The sequence below is a fragment of the Coregonus clupeaformis genome, unplaced genomic scaffold (assembly GCF_020615455.1).
Source record: "Coregonus clupeaformis isolate EN_2021a unplaced genomic scaffold, ASM2061545v1 scaf0117, whole genome shotgun sequence".
NCBI classification, from domain to species: Eukaryota; Metazoa; Chordata; class Actinopteri; order Salmoniformes; family Salmonidae; genus Coregonus; species Coregonus clupeaformis.
The window spans coordinates 562,252-583,011 of NW_025533572.1; the positions used below are offsets into that span (position 1 = coordinate 562,252).

At 46.8% G+C, this 20,760-nt stretch overlaps 1 protein-coding gene across 1 annotated transcript in view; it reads left to right on the forward strand.

Moving 5' to 3' along the window:
- The first annotated feature begins 4,750 nt into the window (after positions 1-4,750).
- LOC123483458 (ribosomal protein S6 kinase-related protein-like) overlaps positions 4,751-20,760 on the forward strand; it is an 80,462-nt gene continuing 64,452 nt past the window's right edge. Inside the window, exons 1-2 of the mRNA XM_045213512.1 lie at positions 4,751-4,780; positions 15,856-16,158. Coding sequence (XP_045069447.1) covers positions 4,751-4,780; positions 15,856-16,158 — 333 coding nt within the window. The remainder of the gene's footprint in view (positions 4,781-15,855; positions 16,159-20,760) is intronic.

The window sequence follows — 20,760 nt, forward strand, 5'->3', positions numbered from 1 at the left end:
ACGGCGCTTGTAACGCCAGGGTAGTGGGTTCGATCCCCGGGACCACCCATACACAAAAAAATGTATGCACGCATGACTGTAAGTCGCTTTGGATAAAAGCGTTCGCTAAATGGCATATTATTATTATTATTATTATTATTATTACTAACATCACATAGGTACTCGCAGACTAACATCACACAGCAAGAACTCTCCTGATGCTCTAGTGTAGCCGCTGAAGATGATGTCAGCAGCGTCCTGAATGAAATACTCTGAGACAGGAAGTCACGGTTCAGCGACAGGAAGTCACGGTTCAGAGACAGGAAGTCACGGTTCAGAGACAGGAAGTAGAATACAGCAAGGACGCCCTATAATCTGCTTGTGTCCTAAATGACACCCTTTTCCCTATATAGCGAGAATTACATTATTATGTTACAGAGCCTTCGGAAACTATTCAGACCCCTTTTGTTATGTTACAGCCTTATTCTAAAATGGATTAAATAAATAAAATCCTCATCAATCTACACACAATACCCCATAATGACAAAGCGAAAACAGGTTGTTCGAAAAATAGAATACTTAAGTATTCAGACCTTTTGCTATGAGACTCGAAATTGAGCTCAGGTGCATCCTGTTTCCATTGATCATCCTTGTGATGTTTCTACAACTTGATTGGAGTCCACCTGTGGTAAATTCAATTGATTGGACATGAATTGGAAATGCACAGACCTGTCTATGTAAGGTCCCACAGTTGACAGTGCATGTCAGAGCAAAAACCAAGCCATGAGTTTGAAGGAATTGTCCGTAGAGCTCCGAGACAGGATTGTGTCGAGGCACAGATCTGGGGAAGGATACCAAAAATGTATGCAGCATTGAAGGTCCTCAAGAACACATTGGCCTCCATCTTTCTTAAATGGAAAAAGTTTGGAACCACCAGGACTCTTCCTAGAGCTGGCCGCCCAGCCAAACTGAGCAATTGGGGGAGAAGGGCCTTGGTCAGGGAGGTGACCAAGAACCCGATGGTCACTCTGACAGAGTTCTAGGGTTCCTCTGTGGAGATGGGAGAACCTTCCAGAAGGACAACCATCTCTGCAGCACTCCACCAATCAGGCCTTTATGGTAAATACATTTAAACTAAGTTTTTCACAATTCCTGACATTTAATCCTAAGTATTGGACTGGCCATCACTGATCCTAACTGACCTAAAACAGGGAATTTTTACTAGGATTTAATGTCAGGAATTGTGAAAAAGCTGAGTTTAAATGTATTTGGCTAAGGTGTATGTAAACTTCCAACCACGGGGACTGTGGGTTATGAGTTAACCTGCGCATCACTATACCACTCTAGCAGTATAGCGATGTCTATATACAGTTGAAGTCGGAAGTTTACATACACCTTAGCCATGATTTATTTCAGCTTTTATTTCTTTCATCACATTCCCAGTGGGGCAGAAGTTTACATACACTCAATTAGTATTTGGTAGCATTGCCTTTAAATTGTTTAACTTGGGTCAAACGTTTCGGGTAGCCTTCCACAAGCTTCCCACAATAAGTTGGGTGAATTTTGGCTCATTCCTCCTGACAGAGCTGGTGTAACTGAGTCAGGTTTGAAGGCCTCCTTGCTCGCACACGCTTTTTCAGTTCTGCCCACAAATGTTCAATAGGATTGAGGTCAGGGCTTTGTGATGGCCACTCCAATACCTTGACTTTGTTGTCCTTAAGCCATTTTGCCACAACTTTGGAAGTATGCTTGGGGTCATTGTCCATTTGGAAGACCCATTTGCGACCAAGCTTTAACTTCCTGACTGATGTCTTAAGATGTTGTTTCAATATATCCACATAATTTTCCTTCCTCATGATGCCATCTATTTTGTGAAGTGCACCAGTCCCTCCTGCAGCAAAGCACCCCCACAGCATGATGCTGCCACCCCCGTGCTTCACAATCTTTGTCCCCATGTGCAGTTGCAAACCGTAGTCTGGCTTTGTTATGGCGGTTTTGGAGCAGTGGCTTCTTCCTTGCTGAGCGGCCTTTCAGGTTATGTCGATATAGGTCTCGTTTTACTGTGGATATAGATACTTTTGTACCTGTTTCCTTCAGCATCTTCACAAGGTCCTTTGCTGTTGTTCTGGGATTGTTTTGCACTTTTCGCACCAAAGTACGTTCATCTCTAGGAGACAGAACGCGTCTCCGTCCTGAGCGGTATGATGGCTGCGTGGTCCCATGGTGTTTATTCTTGCGTACTATTGTTTGTACAGATGAATGTGGTACCTTCAGGCGTTTGGAAATTGCTCCCAAGGATGAACCAGACTTGTGGAGGTCTACAATTTTATTTTCTGAGGTCTTGGCTGATTTCTTTTGATTTGTGTATGTGTCATAGTGTGTGAATGTGTGTCATAGTGTGTGTGTGTGTGTCATAGTGTGTGTGTGTGTCATACTGTGTGTATGTGTCATACTGTGTGTGTATGTGTCATAGTGTGTGTGTATGTGTCATAGTGTGTGTATGTGTCATAGTGTGTGTATGTGTCATAGTGTGTGTATGTGTCATAGTGTGTGTATGTGTCATGGTGTGTATGTGTCATAGCGTAGTCAGAGCATGAAATCTGCCCTCATCATGGAACCAGTGGTGCGTTATGGGTAACTATGGCTTGGCAATCCTTTCACTCCGGTGTGTGTCTGTGTGTGTGTGTGAATCTCAACCCTCCAGTGATCAGGGGACTGCTCCTCTCTGCCAGCCCAGCACACTACACCAGGCACTGGGCTGAGATTAGCCTCACACGCCCTTAGATACTGAGGCCGAGCTCCATGCAATCCAGGACCTCTATTTCAGGTGGTGTCAGAGGAAGGCCCGAAGAATTGCCAAAGACCGTTCACTCTGCTACCGTCCGGCAAACGGTACCGGCGCATCGGCTCTCAGATCAACAAGCTCTGAGACAGCTTCTACTCCCAAGCCATAAGACTAAAAATAAATAGTTAACTAATGGTTACCCGAACAATCTGCACTGACCCTACCTTGCACTGACCCTACGCACACTCACTGGACTTTACAGTGCATTCGGAAAGTATTTTATTTTATTTTATTTTATTTCACCTTTATTTAACCAGGTAAGCCAGTTGAGAACAAGTTCTCATTTACAACTGTGACCTGGCCAAGATAAAGCAAAGCAGTGCGATAAAAACAACAACACAGAGTTACATATGGGGTAAAAAACATAAAGTCAAAAAATACAACAGGAAATATATATACAGTGTGTGCAAATGTAGTAAGTTATGGAGGTAAGGCAATAAATAGGACATAGTGCAAAATAATTACAATTTAGTATTAACACTGGAGTGATAGATGTGCAGAAGATGATGTGCAAATAGAGATACTGGGGTGCAAATGAGCAAAATAAATAACAATATGGGGATGAGGTAGTTGGGCGGGCTAATTTCAGATGGGCTGTGTACAGGTGCAGTGATCGGTAAGGTGCTCTGACAACTGATGCTTAAAGTTAGTGAGGGAGATAAGAGTCTCCAGCTTCAGAGATTTTTGCAGTTCGGTCCAGTCATTGGCAGCAGAGAACTGGAAGGAATGGCGGCCAAAGGAGGTGTTGGCTTTGGGGATGACCAGTGAGATATATCTGCTGGAGCGCAGACTACGGGTGGGTGTTGCTATGGTGACCAATGAGCTAAGATAAGGCGGGGATTTGCCTAGCAGTGATTTATAGATGGCCTGGAGCCAGTGGGTTTGGCGACAAATACGTAGTGAGGGCCAGCCATCAAGAGCGTACAGGTCACAATGGTGGGTAGTATATGGGGCTTTGGTGACAAAAAACGGATGGCACTGTGATAGACTACATCCAATTTGCTGAGTAGAGTGTTGGAGGCTATTTTGTAAATGACATCGCCGAAGTCAAGGATCGGTAGGATAGTCAGTTTTACGAGGGCATGTTTGGCAGCATGAGTGAAGGAGGCTTTGTTGCGAAATAGGAAGCCGATTCTAGATCTAACTTTTGATTGGAGATGCTTAATGTGAGTCTGGAAGGAGGACACCTAGGTATTTGTAGTTGTCCACATACTCTAGGTCAGACCCGTCGAGAGTAGTGATTCTAGTCGGGTGGGCGGATGCCAGCAGCGTTCGATTGAAGAGCATGCATTTAGTTTTACTAGTGTTTAAGAGCAGTTGGAGGCTACTGAAGGAGTGTTGTATGGCATTGAAGCTCGTTTGGAGGTTTGTTAACACAGTGTCCAATGAAGGGCCAGATTCAAATTCATCTGCCAACTACATTACATTAACAGCTGAACAACAGAAGATTAATTTTTATCACGTTGGTAAATTGTCTTTACTGTGTTTTCTCTGTATTTATAAAAAAAATGCACGAGTTTATAAGGACAGTTGGAGAATCTCCTTTGAGAGGGCGGGGCTGGGGAGCGAGGAGGAGGCGGGTGTAACGCTGCCAGCTCCCAGTCTGATTGGACAAGTGACATGTGGGCGGGTGTAGGGGGTGACGTGTCCTACAGAAGGGATTATCTTGTTTATGTCGCCATGTCTGCTGCTGACGACGACATGGTGGAAGACTTTAGGAAGGACTAGCTTCTAATGTTTTACTACCGAGGGCCGAGCATAGTGTAGTCGCCGGGTTGCAGAGAATCCGTGTGTGTGAGTGAGGGGTGTGTGTAGCGCATAGTGGAAGCGGATGGGACGATGTTTGAGTTGGGATGAGGAGGATGATGATGAAGGAGTAGTGTCGTGGTCGTGGTGCATGACAACAAGCTGAGAGAGACAGACCAGATGGGGGCAGACGCCAGTAAAGTCAGCAAGGTGAGATAACAGGGCTCTTCCTCTCTCTCTCTCTCAGGTAGTGGGCGACAGGTACACCGCTGCGGGGGTTTGACGCACGTTTGTGGATTCCCTGGCCGTCCTTGACGCTGAAACTTCTCTGACTATGACTGCCTCAGTATCAGTGAGCGTTGTTGGGGTTTAACTAACTTCTTCATTAAACAGAAGAGACCAGCTCATATAGCTACTCCTACTGTCTCACTCTCAGTGCATGTTGATCTAGGATCTGTCCATATAATCTTACAATATTATCCTATGTTATGTAGTATATTAACTAGGAGTGTTATTTCAGATGCAGCCGTCCCAGTAATTTTGTGATAAAACTACAGTGCAGTATGTGGCCCTGTGGCCCTGTTCTTGGTGGACGATGGCTCTGTTCTCCACAGATGACAATACTGACACGATGCATGAATGAACATACAACTGTAACGCGCTACGATACACTCACCAAGTTAGGCTGCTGGGTAGTGAGGCGTTGGGACGTTTAATGGCAGAAAGAACGCTTGGCCTACATTGATCTGTTGTACAGTCTCTCTCTCTCTCTCTCTCTCTCTCTCTCTCTCTCTCTCTCTCTCTCTCTCTCTCTCTCTCTCTCTCTCTCTCTCTCTCTCTCTCTCTCTCTCTCTCTCTCTCTCTCTCTCCCTCACTCTCTCTCTCTCTGTCTCTCTCTCTCTCTCCTCTCTCTCTCTCTCTCTCTGTCTCTCTCTCTCTCTCCTCACTCTCTCTCTCTCTCTCTCTCTCTCTCTTCTCTCTCTCTCTCTCTCTCTCTCTCTCTCTCTCTCTCTCTCTCCTCACTCTCTCTCTCTCTCTCTCTCTCTCTCTTCTCTCTCTCTTCTCTCTCTCTCTCTCTCTCTCTCTCTCCCTCACTCTCTCTCTCCTCTCTCTCTCTCTCTCTGTCTGTCTGTGCAGTGAACTGTGATTTTCCTGTGTTTATATACAGTGGGGAGAACAAGTATTTGATACACTGCCGATTTTGCAGGTTTTCCTACTTACAAAGCATGTAGAGGTCTGTCATTTTTATCATAGGTACACTTCAACTGTGAGAGACGGAATCTAAAACAAAAATCCAGAAAATCACATTGTGTGATTTTTAAGTAATTAATTTGCATTTTATTGCATTAATTTAATATTAACATTAATAAATAGCCCAAGGTCAAAACACTGTTTAAAGGGTCAAATTAATAATCAATATGCAGAAATAGTCGTGATTATATTGAAAACCTAAACATACAATTTACTATCTACACATACATGTGCAACAATAGTAATCATATTACTTTCATTTTTGTAAACGAGCACCTTTATAAACTGCACACACACCAAAAACCCTGTTGTTTTGACAAGTGGCAATAAGTTCCTCATCGATTAGCGGGGGGATATGCGTTGTTGAAACTACCACAACTCAAAAACCACATGGAAACTGGAGATCTGCAGAACAGCCTGCTACATTTTGGAATGTTACATTTTGATACGGGGGGGTCACCAAAACAGAAAGAGAAACGCAACACTGTTTTGTTAATCACTCATTGCGCGGGAGATGAGGTCGCACGTCCTGTTAAAACTGACACAGCTCAAAAACCACACAGAATCTGGGAATAATGTGTACATCACCTGGTTAGAGAACAACTTGTAGAAGACGGCTAGCTGCATTTTGAAGTGTTGCATTTTGATTCAAGTGGGTTTCGACAACGCGGTAAGTGTAATGTTTTGTTAATCACTTCCATCGATATCATGCTGCAATCAATAGAACGGGGCAAACGTTTGGGGTGTAGTGCTGTTTAAACTAACACTATTCAAAGGCCACACGGAAACTTACACGGAAACTAACCTATACATGGTTGGTTAGATGAGAACTTGTAGGAGGCATGCATCCTACCTGGCAGGCCGCTCCTACCAGGTGACGTGGAGAGGATCTGTGTCTGCACCACGTACTCTCACTACTGGTGTCCCCCAGGGCTCGGTTCTAGGCCCTCTCCTCTTCTCTCTATACACCAAGTCACTCAGCTCCATCATATCCTCACATGGTCTCTCCTATCATTGCTATGCGGACGACACTCAACTACTTTTCTCCTTCCCCTCTTCTGACACCCAGGTGGTGACACGCATCTCTGCGTACCTGGCAGATATCTCAGCTTGGATGTCAGCCCCTCACCGCAAGCTCAACCTCAACAAAACGGAGCTGCTCTTCCTCCTGGGGAAGGCCTGCTCGCTCAAAGACCTCTCCATCATGGTTGACTACTCCACGGTGTCCCCCTCCCAGAGTGTAAAGACCTCTCCATCATGGTTGACTACTCCACGGTGTCCCCCTCCCAGAGTGTAAAGGCCTCTCCATCATGGTTGACTACTCCACGGTGTCCCCCTCCCAGAGTGTAAAGGCCTCTCCATCATGGTTGACAGCTCCACGGTGTCCCCCTCCCAGAGTGTAAAGACCTCTCCATCATGGTTGACAGCTCCACGGTGTCCCCCTCCCAGAGTGTAAAGACCTCTCCATCATGGTTCAGCTCCACGGTGTCCCCCTCCCAGAGTGTAAAGACCTCTCCATCATGGTTGACAGCTCCACGGTGTCCCCCTCCCAGGGAAGGCCTCTCCATCATGGTTGACAGCTCCACGGTGTCCCCCTCCCAGAGTGTAAAGGCCTCTCCATCATGGTTGACAGCTCCACGGTGTCCCCCCTCCCAGAGTGTAAAGACCTCTCCATCATGGTTGACAGCTCCACGGTGTCCCCCTCCCAGAGTGTAAAGACCTCTCCATCATGGTTGACTACTCACCGGTGTCCCCCCTCCCAGAGTGTAAAGACCTCTCCATCATGGTTGACAGCTCCACGGTGTCCCCCTCCCAGAGTGTAAAGACCTCTCCATCATGGTTGACAGCTCCACGGTGTCCCCCTCCCAGAGTGTAAAGACCTCTCCATCATGGTTGACAGCTCCATGGTGTCCCCCTCCCAGAGTGTAAAGGCCTCTCCATCATGGTTGACTACTCCACGGTGTCCCCCTCCCAGGGAAGGCCTCTCCATCATGGTTGACAGCTCCACGGTGTCCCCCTCCCAGAGTGTAAAGGCCTCTCCATCATGGTTGACTACTCCACGGTGTCCCCCTCCCAGAGTGTAAAGGCCTCTCCATCATGGTTGACTACTCCACGGTGTCCCCCTCCCAGAGTGTAAAGGCCTCTCCATCATGGTTGACAGCTCCACGGTGTCCCCCTCCCAGAGTGTAAAGGCCTCTCCATCATGGTTGACTACTCCACGGTGTCCCCCTCCCAGGGAAGGCCTCTCCATCATGGTTGACAGCTCCACGGTGTCCCCCTCCCAGAGTGTAAAGGCCTCTCCATCATGGTTGACAGCTCCACGGTGTCCCCCTCCCAGAGTGTAAAGGCCTCTCCATCATGGTTGACAGCTCCACGGTGTCCCCCTCCCAGAGTGTAAAGGCCTCTCCATCATGGTTGACTACTCCATGGTGTCCCCCCTCCCAGAGTGTAAAGGCCTCTCCATCATGGTTGACTACTCCACGGTGTCCCCCCTCCCAGAGTGTAAAGGCCTCTCCATCATGGTTGACTACTCCACGGTGTCCCCCCTCCCAGAGTGTAAAGGCCTCTCCATCATGGTTGACTACTCCACGGTGTCCCCCTCCCAGGGAAGGCCTCTCCATCATGGTTGACAGCTCCACGGTGTCCCCCCTCCCAGAGTGTAAAGACCTCTCCATCATGGTTGACTACTCCACGGTGTCCCCCCTCCCAGGGAAGGCCTCTCCATCATGGTTGACAGCTCCACGGTGTCCCCCTCCCAGAGTGTAAAGACCTCTCCATCATGGTTGACAACTCCACGGTGTCCCCCTCCCAGAGTGTAAAGGCCTCTCCATCATGGTTGACAACTCCACGGTGTCCCCCTCCCAGAGTGTAAAGGCCTCTCCATCATGGTTGACAGCTCCACGGTGTCCCCCTCCCAGAGTGTAAAGACCTCTCCATCATGGTCGACAACTCCACGGTGTCCCCCTCCCAGAGTGTAAAGGCCTCTCCATCATGGTTGACAGCTCCACGGTGTCCCCCTCCCAGAGTGTAAAGGCCTCTCCATCATGGTTGACAGCTCACGGTTCCCCCCTCCCAGAGTGTAAAGACCTCTCCATCATGGTTGACTACTCCACGGTGTCCCCCCTCCCAGAGTGTAAAGACCTCTCCATCATGGTTGACAGCTCCACGGTGTCCCCCCTCCCAGAGTGTAAAGGCCTCTCCATCATGGTTGACAGCTCCACGGTGTCCCCCCTCCCAGAGTGTAAAGACCTCTCCATCATGGTTGACAGCTCCACGGTGTCCCCCTCCCAGAGTGTAAAGACCTCTCCATCATGGTTGACAGCTCCACGGTGTCCCCCTCCCAGAGTGTAAAGACCTCTCCATCATGGTTGACTACTCCACGGTGTCCCCCTCCCAGAGTGTAAAGGCCTCTCCATCATGGTTGACAACTCCACGGTGTCCCCCTCCCAGAGTGTAAAGACCTCTCCATCATGGTTGACTACTCCACGGTGTCCCCCTCCCAGAGTGTAAAGACCTCTCCATCATGGTTGACAGCTCCACGGTGTCCCCCTCCCAGAGTGTAAAGGCCTCTCCATCATGGTTGACAGCTCCACGGTGTCCCCCTCCCAGAGTGTAAAGACCTCTCCATCATGGTTGACAGCTCCACGGTGTCCCCCTCCCAGAGTGTAAAGACCTCTCCATCATGGTTGACAGCTCCACGGTGTCCCCCTCCCAGAGTGTAAAGACCTCTCCATCATGGTTGACAGCTCCACGGTGTCCCCCTCCCAGAGTGTAAAGACCTCTCCATCATGGTTGACAGCTCCACGGTGTCCCCCTCCCAGGGAAGGCCTCTCCATCATGGTTGACAGCTCCACGGTGTCCCCCTCCCAGAGTGTAAAGGCCTCTCCATCATGGTTGACAGCTCCACGGTGTCCCCCTCCCAGGGAAGGCCTCTCCATCATGGTTGACAGCTCCACGGTGTCCCCCTCCCAGAGTGTAAAGGCCTCTCCATCATGGTTGACTACTCCACGGTGTCCCCCTCCCAGAGTGTAAAGGCCTCTCCATCATGGTTGACTACTCCACGGTGTCCCCCTCCCAGAGTGTAAAGACCTCTCCATCATGGTTGACAGCTCCACGGTGTCCCCCTCCCAGAGTGTAAAGACCTCTCCATCATGGTTGACAGCTCCACGGTGTCCCCCCTCCCAGAGTGTAAAGGCCTCTCCATCATGGTTGACTACTCCACGGTGTCCCCCTCCCAGAGTGTAAAGGCCTCTCCATCATGGTTGACTACTCCACGGTGTCCCCCTCCCAGGGAAGGCCTCTCCATCATGGTTGACAGCTCCACGGTGTCCCCCTCCCAGAGTGTAAAGGCCTCTCCATCATGGTTGACAGCTCCACGGTGTCCCCCTCCCAGAGTGTAAAGGCCTCTCCATCATGGTTGACTACTCCACGGTGTCCCCCTCCCAGGGAAGGCCTCTCCATCATGGTTGACAGCTCCACGGTGTCCCCCTCCCAGAGTGTAAAGGCCTCTCCATCATGGTTGACAGCTCCACGGTGTCCCCCTCCCAGAGTGTAAAGGCCTCTCCATCATGGTTGACAGCTCCACGGTGTCCCCCTCCCAGAGTGTAAAGGCCTCTCCATCATGGTTGACTACTCCACGGTGTCCCCCTCCCAGAGTGTAAAGGCCTCTCCATCATGGTTGACTACTCCACGGTGTCCCCCTCCCAGAGTGTAAAGGCCTCTCCATCATGGTTGACTACTCCACGGTGTCCCCCTCCCAGAGTGTAAAGGCCTCTCCATCATGGTTGACTACTCCACGGTGTCCCCCTCCCAGGGAAGGCCTCTCCATCATGGTTGACAGCTCCACGGTGTCCCCCTCCCAGAGTGTAAAGACCTCTCCATCATGGTTGACAACTCCACGGTGTCCCCCTCCCAGAGTGTAAAGACCTCTCCATCATGGTTGACTACTCCACGGTGTCCCCCTCCCAGGGAAGGCCTCTCCATCATGGTTGACAGCTCCACGGTGTCCCCCTCCCAGAGTGTAAAGACCTCTCCATCATGGTTGACTACTCCACGGTGTCCCCCTCCCAGAGTGTAAAGACCTCTCCATCATGGTTGACAGCTCCACGGTGTCCCCCTCCCAGAGTGTAAAGGCCTCTCCATCATGGTTGACAGCTCCACGGTGTCCCCCTCCCAGAGTGTAAAGGCCTCTCCATCATGGTTGACAGCTCCACGGTGTCCCCCTCCCAGAGTGTAAAGACCTCTCCATCATGGTTGACAACTCCACGGTGTCCCCCTCCCAGAGTGTAAAGGCCCTTGGTGTGACCCCTGTACAACACCGTGTCATTCTCAGCAAACATCAAAGCTGTGACTTGCTCCTGCTGGTTCATGCTCTACAACATCCGTAGAGTACGACCCTACCTCACACAGGAAGCGGCGCAGGTCCTAATTCTAATCCTCCCTTCCTTCAGGCTATGCTCAAACCCTACACCCCAACCCGAGTACTCCTTTCTGTCACCTCAGGTCTCTGGGCCCTCCCACCCCTACGGGAGGCCAGCTCCCGCTCAGCCCAGTCCAAGCTCCTCTGTCCTGGCACCCCAATGGTGGAACCAGCTTCCCCCTGAAGCTAGGACAGCAGAGTCCCTGCACATCTTCCGAAAACATCTGAAACCCTACCTCTTCAAAGAGTATCTTAAATAATCCCACAGCATCCCCCCTTCTCACCCCATTCTCACCCCCCTCGCGCACACTTCTCATAGCCCCCCCAAAAGAAAGAAGGAAAAAAGAATGCCTTTCGTGAACTAACACGCTACTGCTAACACCACCACTACCTCTAATGCTACCGCTAACACTAATGCTACCGCTAACACTAATGCTACCGCTAACACCACCACTACCTCTAATGCTACCGCTACTACTACCTCTAATGCTACTGCTAACACTACCTCTAATGCTACCGCTAACACTACCACTAGCTCTAATGCTACTGCTAACACTAACGCTAACACTACCCCTACCTCTAATGCTACCGCTAACACTAACGCTAACACTACCACTACCTCTAATGCTACCGCTAACACTACCACTACCTCTAATGCTACCGCTAACACTACCACTACCTCTAATGCTACCGCTAACACTAACGCTACCACTACATCTAATGCTACCGCTAACACTAATGCTAACACTACCACTAATGCTACCGCTAACACTACCACTAATGCTAGCTCTAATGCTACCGCTAACAACACCACTACCACTACCTCTAATGCTACCGCTAACACTAATACTAATGCTACCGCTAACACTACCTCTAATGCTACCGCTAACACTACCTCTAATGCTACTGCTAACACTACCGCTAATGATAACACTACCTCTACCTCTAATGCTACCGCTACCACTAACACTAACACTACCACTAATGCTACCGCTACTTCTAACACTACCATTTACATTTTAGTCATTTAGCAGACGCTCTTATCCAGAGCGACTTACAGTTAGTGAGTGCATATATTTTTCATACTGGCCCCCCATGGGAAACGAACCCACAACCCTGGCGTTGCAAGCACCATGCTCTACCAACTGAGCTACAGGGGACTACCACTACCTCGTAACGCTACCGCTAACACTACCTCCATTTATTTTTATTTCTAGCACTGACTTTGCTGATAGCTACTTTATTGAGGAAAAATGTAGTTACTATGACTTTGATATTGGCTTGTCCCACCTAGCTATCTTAAGATAAATGCACTAACTGTAAGTTGCTCTGGATAACAGCGTCTGCTAAATGGCTAACATGTAAATGTCAATCTATATTTTGGAATGCGGATGTACATTTTGTTAGGCTGCCATCAAGAAAAAGGGAACAAAGCACTTTTTCTGTTAGTTAAAGGAAAGATCCACCCAAAACCACTAATTCCTATAATTTACAGTATTAAATAACACTAATATGTGAGAACAATATTTTTTGTGAACAAATGTTCAATTTTGTCATTATTATAAGGTTGGTAGCAACGTGCTACTCTGTTCTTTATCTGTTGCAGCTCAAGTCGGCTACAAAACCCACCATGCAATGTTTTCTCTATGCGCTGGCTAGCTAGCTAGCAAACTAGCAAACGTAGCTACACACAATAATACCAAAGACAATATCAGCATGTGAAGTAGCTAGTTAGCTGTAAAATCGCATAAACAAACTGCACTATCAATTTAGGAGTCTACAATCTCACCATGTTCAACCTGCAGATCGATGTACCTCGCAGAGTGGAGTCTGACGGCCATTCACAACGGCACCATGCAACGGCACCATGCAACGGCACCATGCAACGGCACCATGCAATACACCCTGGACTGAAGAGGCAGACAAATAGGAGGAATGTGTTAGACCCTCTGTTAAATTACACATTTCTCGAGGTGGGAATATTGCAAAAATATGATCAATGGCTCATTTCGAGAGAGAACCTCTCGCATTATGCCATCGGCCAGTGTTGAAATCTGACATGTATTATAGAAGTTTTCGCGATCTAAAAGTCGTATTCCTATTAACTTCCAGTGTAGTGAGAGCGGCTTTATCGCAATGGAACTTCATACCAGTCGAATTTCTTCCTCCTTGAACGGCAATAGCTCCGATACACATGAAAACATGAATTGACCCTGGGAATTGATAGAACATCGCTCAGAGATGCACAAAAACAATATAACATTAAAAATCGGTGAATCTTTCTGTCACCAGAATTTCTGTATCAGTGTTTCAAACTGAACTCTTATATTACTCCATCTGCTCCATCTGTATCCCAGAGGTTTTCCATCTGTATCCCAGAGGTTTCCATCTGTATCCCAGAGGTTTCCATCTGTATCCCAGAGGTTTCCATCTGTATCCCAGAGGTTTCCATCTGTATCCCAGAGGTTTCCATCTGTATCCCAGAGGTTTTCCATCTGTATCCCAGAGGTTTTCCATCTGTATCCCAGAGGTTTTCCATCTGTATCCCAGAGGTTTTCCATCTGTATCCCAGAGGTTTTCCATCTGTATCCCAGAGGTTTTCCATCTGTATCCCAGAGGTTTTCCATCTGGATCCCAGAGGTTTTCCATCTGGATCCCAGAGGTTTTCCATCTGGATCCCAGAGGTTTTCCATCTGGATCCCAGAGGTTTTCCATCTGGATCCCAGAGGTTTTCCATCTGGATCCCAGAGGTTTTCCATCTGGATCCCAGAGGTTTTCCATCTGGATCCCAGAGGTTTTCCATCTGGATCCCAGAGGTTTTCCATCTGGATCCCAGAGGTTTTCCATCTGGATCCCAGAGGTTTTCCATCTGGATCCCAGAGGTTTTCCATCTGGATCCCAGAGGTTTTCCATCTGTATCCCAGAGGTTTTAAATCTCTAATAAACAGACTCTCCCAGCTTACAATTATCAGGTCTTTATTCAGAGAGCGCTCTGCCCCAAAATGGGTGCACAGTCTTTTCATACTCACACACACATCATAGGCTACTCCTTGCTCAGGCAGGCTGCATTTTTTCACTATTCCCATACATAGTTATCGCATTCTCACAATATTCTGCAAGCCTCTCCCCCTCCCGGTGTGGGGACATCTGTTTTTGAAACCGGTCTCCTGTTATTGGTGTCAACGTTTGCACTTCTGCTTGCCTAACTACAAGAGAACACAATTGGGTGGTTGTTTTGAACTTTTAGTCATTTAACTTATATAATTTATCTATCACTTTCCTTTAACTTCAACAAATCACGACCCACCATAGGATATAAACAGTGACAAATGTTGGCCAGCGAGAGACCGCCCCGAATTATTCGTGCCATTTGAGAAAGGAAATGATAGCTGCGTTCTAAGTCCTGTGACATTTACATTTACATTTTAGTCATTTAGCAGACGCTCTTATCCAGAGCGACTTACAGGAGCAATTAGGGTTAAGTGCCTTGCTCAAGGGCACATTTACGTCATTTAGCAGACACTCTTATCCAGAGCGACTCACCAATTGGTGCGTTCACCCTATAGCCAGTGGGATAACCACTTTACAATTTTTGGGGGGGGGGGGGGGGTTAGAAGGATTACTTTATCCTATCCCAGGTATTCCTTAAAGAGGTGGGGTTTCAAATGCCTCCGGAAGGTGGTGAGTGACTCCGCTGTCCTGGCGTCGTGTGACCCCCAGCGCATATGATAAAATCAGCAGTACAAAACCAAAGATATTGATCTGTTTTAAGCAATTGATCATGTCATCGTGTTGACTATAACTTCTATACTAACATCACCGATCTGAGGTCAAAAGGACGTGTAATTCCCCCCAAATCCAAGGGGTCAAAACGTCAGCTTGTGATGCAGTAACACAAACTGGCCACATCATGGAAAGCAGTGTAATATACATTCATTAGATATGGCAATTTAGGATGATAGTAAATGAAGCAAACTCTACTGATTTGTACAATAATGACAGTCATTTCTAACTAGTTTAACCATTTTAGAGATTTTAAAAACGCTGTTATGCACAATTTAAACGGGCGCTCTAGAATGATCTCCCCATAGTGACTGTGCAGCCCAGTCATTTCACTTCCCTACTATTAACAATTGTTTGTTTCTTTTTGACCTTTTTTAATGTAAAACAATCACAGTAAGGTACTTAATTGTTACCCAGAAATGATTTGATATTGAGTAAAAAAAAATGGCTGCATTGGATCTTTAATGCGTGTCCTGATAGCCCCAGGACGCCCACGGGATGTGATGCAGACAGACAACTCTGAACCAATTAGACACTAATGATGTCAGAGAGAGAGAGAGAGAGAAAAAATATAGCCATCCTGTCAGATCTATAGAAAGGCTCTTGGGGTCAGGACCATTTACGTCATTTAGCAGACGCTCTTATCCAGAGCGACTTACAAATAGGTGCCTTCACCTTATAGCCAGTGGGATCACCACTATGCATTCACCTTATAGCCAGTGGGATCACCACTTCACAATGTTTTTTTTAGTTTTTTAGGGCTGTTTGGAATTGATTCTATGTCTATCCTCCTCATACCTACCCCCCTCCTCCTCTCTCCACCCCTCCACAGATACCCCCAGCAGGGTCCGGGGGAAGAGAGGAGGCTCAGTGTTCTTCAGGATGGAGAGGCTTATTTTCCTCGGTTGGTCTGTCCATCCCTGCCAGCCTCTGTCGCCTGGCCCCTCCCACCCTGCGGCTCGGCCACCGGAGGATGATCAGAGACAAGGCCCCGCCTATCCCGGACCAGGTGTTGGGGGCAGGAGGAGTAGGAGGGCCTGATAGACTGAGAGCAGAGTGGAGTCTACCTGGCTTCATATCCATGTTCCTCCCTGAGTTCCCCCACAGAGCTGTACCAGGTCACCAACACTTCCAGGTAGGACATGCACGCACACGCATGCACACACGCACACACACACACGCATGCACACACACCAAGACAACATGCAATAATGGTCTGATTGCTCTCCTCTTTTTGTTTTTTTGTTTTTTTTGGGGGGGGGAATGGATCAGCTTAATATTGCAGATAGATTGTATCTTCTATCAATGTAATTGTCTGCATCACTTCCAATCCCCCATGTTTTTTTTTTATATACAGTGGGGAAAAAAAGTATTTAGTCAGCCACCAATTGTGCAAGTTCTCCCACTTAAAAAGATGAGAGGCCTGTAATCTTCATCATAGGTACACATCAACTATGACAGACAAAATGAGAAAAGAAATTCCAGAAAATCACATTGTAGGATTTTTTATGAATTTATTTGCAAATTATGGTGGAAAATAAGTATTTGGTCAATAACAAAAGTTTCTCAATACTTTGTTATATACCCTTTGTTGGCAATGACACAGGTCAAACGTTTTCTGTAAGTCTTCACAAGGTTTTCACACACTGTTGCTGGTATTTTGGCCCATTCCTCCATGCAGATCTCCTCTAGAGCAGTGATGTTTTGGGGCTGTCGCTGGGCAACACGGACTTTCAACTCCCTCCAAAGATTTTCTATGGGGTTGAGATCTGGAGACTGGCTAGGCCACTCCAGGACCTTGAAATGCTTCTTACGAAGCCACTCCTTCGTTGCCCGGGCGGTGTTTGGGATCATTGTCATGCTGAAAGACCCAGCCACGTTTCAGGTTTTCACTCAAAATCTCACGATACATGGCCCCATTCATTCTTTCCTTTACACGGATCAGTCGTCCTGGTCCCTTTGCAGAAAAACAGCCCCAAAGCATGATGTTTCCACTCCCCATGCTTCACAGTAGGTATGGTGTTCTTTGGATGCAACTCGGCATTCTTTGTCCTCCAAACACGACCGAGTTGAGTTCTTACCAAAAAGTTCTATTTTGGTTTCATCTGACCATATGACATTCTCCCAATCCTCTTCTGGATCATCCAAATGCACTCTAGCAAACTTCAGACAGGCCTGGACATGTACTGGCTTAAGCAGGGGGACACGTCTGGCACTGCAGGATTTGAGTCCCTGGCGGCGTAGTGTGTTACTGATGGTAGGCTTTGTTACTTTGGTCCCAGCTCTCTGCAGGTCATTCACTAGGTCCCCCCGTGTGGTTCTGGGATTTTTGCTCACCGTTCTTGTGATCATTTTGACCCCACGGGGTGAGATCTTGCGTGGAGCCCTAGATCGAGGGAGATTATCAGTGGTCTTGTATGTCTTCCATTTCCTAATAATTGCTCCCACAGTTGATTTCTTCAAACCAAGCTGCTTACCTATTGCATATTCAGTCTTCCCAGCCTGGTGCAGGTCTACAATTTTGTTTCTGGTGTCCTTTGACAGCTCTTTGGTCTTGGCCATAGTGGAGTTTGGAGTGTGACTGTTTGAGGTTGTGGACAGGTGTCTTTTATACTGATAACAAGTTCAAACAGGTGCCATTAATATAGGTAACGAGTGGAGGACAGAGGAGCCTCTTAAAGAAGAAGTTACAGGTCTGTGAGAGCCAGAAATCTTGCTTGTTTGTAGGTGACCAAATACTTATTTTCTACCATAATTTGCAAATAAATTCATTAAAAATCCTACAATGTGATTTTCTTGATTTCTTTTCCTCAATTTGTCTGTCATAGTTGACGTGTACCTATGATGAAAATTACAGGCCTCTCTCATCTTTTTAAGTGGGAGAACTTGCACAATTGGTGGCTGACTAAATACTTTTTTCCCCACTGTATATACTCCCCTTTATTACTTTTCAACCCCACCATCCTTTCCCTACTTGGAGTAAATTAGTGAACAACAATGCCCAGGCCTCTACTTCCAGTCTATACTTACTATCTACACCTTATGGACAGAGTTAATTTTACAATAAATCTATTATATATATATTTTTTAATTTTTTTAACATTATTATAATTTTTTTTGCTCCTGAAACTTCCTCTACTCTCAACCTCTCCGGTCATTTTCATGATGTCCATCCGGTTTGCTTCTATATGCCATATCTTTCTAACTGTGCTCTTTCCCAATTGCTCTCCTCTTACTCCGTCTCGATAACCCGACCCGAGGCAACAGTGACTAGGCAACAGTGACTAGGCAACAGTGACTAGGCAACAGTGACTAGGCAACAGTGACTAGGGTCTGGTTTCAATGACTCTTTTGGCAACTTTGATCAGGGAAAAAAAAAAAACAGACAGAATGTTGTGATTCGAAACCAAAGTTTTCAGGCTAAACCTTTGCAGTGGTTTTATTGAAGGTAGTTGACGCAAACTAGCCACTCATTAAAAATGACCTCGGTGCTCTTCATCTTGCTAGCTACTGTTTTGTATTATTCAAGCGGATCAGGTAGTGATGTCCTCGCTATGCCAAATAGTCCATCGTCCGCAGTGGCGTGTATTCATGCATGCCAAGGGAAGCCAGGCTTCCACCAAACATTTACCAAGAAAACAACAGACAAAATAATTTTGTCTCTGTATTTCATAAATGTCCTTCATTAGGCTGAATGTATCTCACCGGAGAAACGAAACAGCGCCCCTCTGTCTCAGTATGTTGCCGCCCGTAGCATTGAATGCAAGTGAAGCCAGCGAGCTGTACAAGGTTTTTTTGATAAAAAAGTATGAAATAAAACACAGTTAAGCTGAGTGAGGTCCTGCCACACCAAAACAAAGTGTCAAGGGAAGCCAGGTTGGATTTGGCTTCAGACCAATCACATCACATCACAAGCCAAAAGTCATTATTGACAGAGATAGGGATTTGGACTTGTGGTTTTACTTAATTCCCCGTACTGGCCATTGATTATAAAGGTGATTCTGATTTAACCATTAATCCATACATTGTGCCCCTGACCTGAGAGGATGGAAGTTCAATGTGTAGCTAGATGTAGAAGGCTAATGTTAACTAGCTAACGTTGCCCATGAAAGGAAGTTAGCCTAGTGAGCAAGCATTTTAGCCAGGAAGCCTAGGACAACAAAAAATAAAAGCATGTACTGTATGACAGATTCATAGACCGTTTCGTCAACATGAAAGAGAGGTATTAGCGTTTCTCTACAAGTAGGGTGAATCAACATGTTTTTCTACTTGCACGCACACACAGACACAGACACAGACACACACAGCAATCGGTACATTTAAAAAAAAAGTACATTTACATTTTAGTCATTTAGCAGACGCTCTTATCCAGAGCGACTTACAGTTAGTGAATAGATATTTTTTTTATACTGGCCCCCCGTGGGAATCGAACCCACAACCCTGGCGTTGCAAACGCTATGCTCTATCAACTGAGCTACATCCCTGCCGGCCATTCCCTCCCCTACCCTGGACAACGCTGGGCCAATTGTGCGCCGCCCATGAGTCTCCCGGTCACGGCCGGCGGCGACAGAGCCTGGATTCGAACCAGGATCTTTAGTGGCACAGTTGCCTTAGACCACTGCGCCACTCAGGAGTAGTATGTGGCTGACCGGTACCATGGTCAGCCACATCATATTTAGCTTACGTTGATTGGACTAAATAGTTTTTGGTATCTTTTAGTTGTCACTGTATTAGACTAAGCATAGCGGTGATTTGATGATGTTGAAATGGTGCTGGAATAGTGGAGGCAGCTCCTGTTGCAACTCTCTGTGGTTCTAAATCAATAGTTGTTTAGTGGTCCGAAAACGTCTGAAACATGAACTTGCCTGACCATTCTGTAGGTCATCTAACTGTTTGTTACATACAATATGCTTTATGGACTCCACCAGACAGATGTTGCTCTCCGGTGTTGTGATGAAACAAAGGTGTGGTTGAATTAATTCTGCCACTGTGTCTTCTTATTGTCTCGGCCTTTAGGCCTATATGTCCTCTGTAGCTCAGCTGGTAGAGCACGGCGCTTGTAACGCCAGGGTAGTGGGTTCGATCCCCGGGACCACCCATACGTAAAAATGTATGCACACATGATGATTGTAAGTCGCTTTGGATAAAAGCGTCTGCTAAATGGCATATTATTTATTATTATATCACGGTGTCAAGGCATATGAATTAACAGGTTATAGAGCAAACAACTTAATTATCACAACACATACAGTTGAAGTCGGAAGTTTACGTACACCTTAGCCAAATACATTTAAACTCAGTTTTTTCACAATTCCTGACATTTAATCCTAGTAAAAATTCCCTGTCTTAGGTCAGTTAGGATCACCACTTTATTTTAAGAATGTGAAATGTCAGAATAATAGTAGAGAATGATTTATTTCAGCTTTTATTTCTTTCATCACATTCCCAGTGGGTCAGAAGTTTACATACACTCAATTAGTATTTGGTAGCATTGCCTTTAAATTGTTTAACTTGGGTCAAACGTTTCGGGTAGCCTTCCACAAGCTTCCCACAATAAGTTGGGTGAATTTTGGCCCATTCCTCCTGACAGAGCTGGGGTAACAGTCAGGTTTGTAGGCCTCCTTGCTCACACACGCTTTTTCAGTTCTGCCCACAAATGTTCTATAGGATTGAGGTCAGGGCTTTGTGATGGCCACTCCAATACCTTGACTTTGTTGTCCTTAAGCCATTTTGCCAC